The sequence below is a fragment of the Mandrillus leucophaeus genome, unplaced genomic scaffold (genome assembly GCF_000951045.1).
Source record: "Mandrillus leucophaeus isolate KB7577 unplaced genomic scaffold, Mleu.le_1.0 Scaffold623, whole genome shotgun sequence".
In the NCBI taxonomy this organism is placed as follows: domain Eukaryota; kingdom Metazoa; phylum Chordata; class Mammalia; order Primates; family Cercopithecidae; genus Mandrillus; species Mandrillus leucophaeus.
In genome coordinates, this window is record NW_012106731.1 from 1,116,559 (window position 1) to 1,119,714 (window position 3,156).

The window sequence follows — 3,156 nt, forward strand, 5'->3', positions numbered from 1 at the left end:
GATTCTCCTGCCTCAGCCTCCCAAGTAGCTGGGATTACAGGCACCCATCACCACACCTGGCTAATTTTTTGTAGTTTTAGTAGCGACTATAGATTTCACTATGTTGGCCAGGCTGGTCTCAAACGCCTGACCTCATGATCCACCCACCTCGGCCTCCCAAAGTGCTGGGATTACAGATATGAGCCGGCACAACCAGCCTGTTTCTTAATACTAACAGAATTTTTTCATGTTTATAATCTCTCTATCTCAAAAGTTGTTTTCTCATTGCAAGAGAGGACAAAAGAAGGCACACAGGCTGAATACTGGTGAAGTGGCAGAGTGACATCTTTGTTAAGACTAGAGCCTTGTCCAGGATGCAAGGCCTCTGGAAATGCTAGTTTGGTAATTGCCAAATTTGGGAAGAGGAAAAATGCCAACTCTTACTTAAAAAAAAAAAAAAAAAAAGTAAAATTAACTGGATACCCAGAGAATTGCCTATAAACCAAGAGACAATTAGAGGTCCGTCAAGAAAGTTAATGGGTCCAAGATTTGGCACTGATGGGAAATACCAGCTTACATTCCTGAAGTGCTCTGTTCTGGGATGACTATAATGAAACTTCCCTACTGATAACCATGGCAGTGCTAAATCTGTGATATTTTCATGACATTTCCTTTGCTTTACTTTGAAGCATGGCCAGTTAAAGAGAGTCAAGCATTCTTGCTATATTAGGAGCCCGACTTCGCTTTGGACCAAATATTTATGGAGCCTTTTAGCCCTCTTAGTTTTAGGGGTTTAATTGGCAATTTAAAACTTCTGTCATATTGTTAAGTTAGAAATTGTGCTCAAGCATTACCTGCAAGTCTGGAAATACACCTGCCGTGTGTGTGTGTGTGTGTGTGTGTATCTGGGTAAAATAGAAGGAGTCTTACAGCTTTATCAAAAGGTGCCATTTTTCTCTAGCCCAGATAATTTTTAAAGATCACCCAAGAAAAGTGCATCTTTTACTTATATAACCTTTTGTGGGCACTGCCTTTTTTCTTCTTTGGTTGTTAAAGGCAAGAAGAAAAAAAGTTTCAGGGTGTTACCTTTTATTATGAGCTACATTGGATTTCTTACAGTGAGAAATAGATCTAACAGCCTGTTGCTTGGAAAGATGTGGTTTGGTTTGATAGCTTAGAAGCAGGGCAAGGAGCCATTGGTTGATGAACTAGAAGGCAAATTAAGAAATCACGTTGGCTGGGCACAGTGGCTCACGCCTTTAATCCAGCACTTTGAGAGGCTGATGCGGGAGGATTGCTTGAGGCCAGGCGTTCAAGATCAGCCTGGACAACATGGCAAGACCTCCATCTCTAAAAAATAGTAAACATTCTCTGGGCATGGTGCCACATGCCTGTAGTTCCAGCTACTAGGGAGGCTGAGGTGAGAGGATGGCTTGAGCCTGGGAGGTCAAGGTTGCAGTGAGCTATGATGATACCACTGCACTCCAGTTTAGGCAACACACTGAGAACCTGCCCTGAAGAAAAAAAAAGTCACTGACTACCTCATTCTGCATATAAGAAAACTAAGAGCCAAGAAGTTAAATGATTTGCCCAAGTCATCCACTGCGTTCACTTCGGGCTCAGGGTGTATGTGTATTTTAGGTTTAGAAACTTGGTTGCACCCCGTCATTCACCACAACTCTATCAAGTCCCTATCTCCATAGAGAGCATTACCCTGCTCGTGGTCTGTTTGTGAATCTCTGGGGAAGGATCTTGGTGTTCTTCCCAGTCATTTGGAAGTGAATCAAAACCTGCACAACAGCTGGACTTGGTTCGATGCCCTTCAGTAGTGGGGACCAAAGTCCTTGCCTGTGCTGATCAGCGGCCCATTTGCATAATGCAGCCACTTGCTAGTGAGTAGGTAGCTTCCTTTTGTCTATTTTTTTCAATTTAAGACGGGGTGTCACTATGTTTCCCAGGCTGGACTTGAACTCCTGGGCTATCCTCCTGCCTCAGTCACTCGTGTAGCTGGGATTATGGGTACCCACCACCATATCAGGCTCTTTCCCTTGACTTTAGAGAGTAAAGAGAATGGAGTTTGGGATCTAGAATAGAGTACACTTACTTTAAGGAACTTGGTTCTCTGTCTCATGCTCTCTTCCGTCAAATATGAGGATATTTTCTAGTCAGAATACTTGATCTGAGAACCAGAGTGCTCGGCCATGAGTCAGTGTGAAACTGAGGGACATCATGAGTGGCAACGGCATAGCTTTCAGTAGCACACTGTAATTCAGTTTGGTTAAACTAATACTATGTGAGTTACCTACCCCTTACCAAAGTCATTTGTATCACACTGCCCAGTTTGTAAAGCTCTTCATACATCCTTATTTCCTTTAATTTTCACAGCAGTCTTTTAAGGGTCATCATGATTATATACAATTTTAAAAACCAAGAAGTTCAGGACTGGTAAAGTTAAGTAACTTGCTCAAGTTCTATCAGCCTAGAAGCAGGAAACTGGGCTATAAATGCAAGCTCAGGTCAGTTTGACTCCACATCTAGTTACCTTAAGAGCTGCATTTATTCTTTGATTCCTCAGTAGAATTAGAATTATTTGCCTCCTTGAGACTTATTGTAGTTTATCTGTAGTAAGCCTAGTTCTCCCAAAAATCTTGATTCAGAGCTACTGCTGGTGGTAGCATTGGATTTGCATACGATTTTTTTTCTGAAGGCCTTTCTCCTTCCACTTGAGGACAAACATTGGCAATGTGTGACTGCTGTGAGCTCACTGAGGATGAACTCTTCCTGGTGAGAAAAACAGGAATCTTGTAACCTCTAGGAAAATGAGAAAAAGAAAAGGGGAGACCCATCCCTATTTAAGGGTGAGAAAATGGCTGCTGGTAGCAAACCCAGGCACACAAGCCTGCTGCGAATGAAGGCCTAAGGCAGGCAAGTGTGGGTAATTCAGACAGCTGGATTCCTGGCAGAATATTATGTTCTAGAATATTCCAGAACATTCTAGATTCACTTCAGTATGCTCTTCTAGTAGTAGAGACTGTGGTTTCTATGTGTTTGCATCAGCATCTGAGTACATCTTTCACCCAAACTCAGGATGAGTCTTCCTGGTTTAAATACGGCTGAGGGCACTCCCATGGGTTTAAATTATTTACAGAGCTGACTGCTGAGTGGTATGTTCCAAGG

The 3,156-nt window shown here is 42.6% G+C and overlaps 1 protein-coding gene across 2 annotated transcripts in view; it reads right to left on the bottom strand.

Moving 5' to 3' along the window:
- LOC105554038 overlaps positions 1 to 2,945 on the bottom strand; it is a 5,953-nt gene extending 3,008 nt beyond the window's left edge. Inside the window, exons 1-2 of one of the 2 annotated variants that reach the window (XR_001008266.1) lie at positions 2,522 to 2,945; positions 2,084 to 2,158 (exon numbers count right to left, since the gene is read on the bottom strand). Coding sequence is in view for 1 of the 2 variants with exons in the window: in XM_012000274.1 (XP_011855664.1) it covers positions 2,522 to 2,535 (14 nt within the window). In the remaining variant the exon portion in view is untranslated. The remainder of the gene's footprint in view (positions 1 to 2,083; positions 2,159 to 2,521) is intronic. The other variant, XM_012000274.1, reaches the window with a different exon arrangement.
- Positions 2,946 to 3,156: the final 211 nt, after the last annotated feature.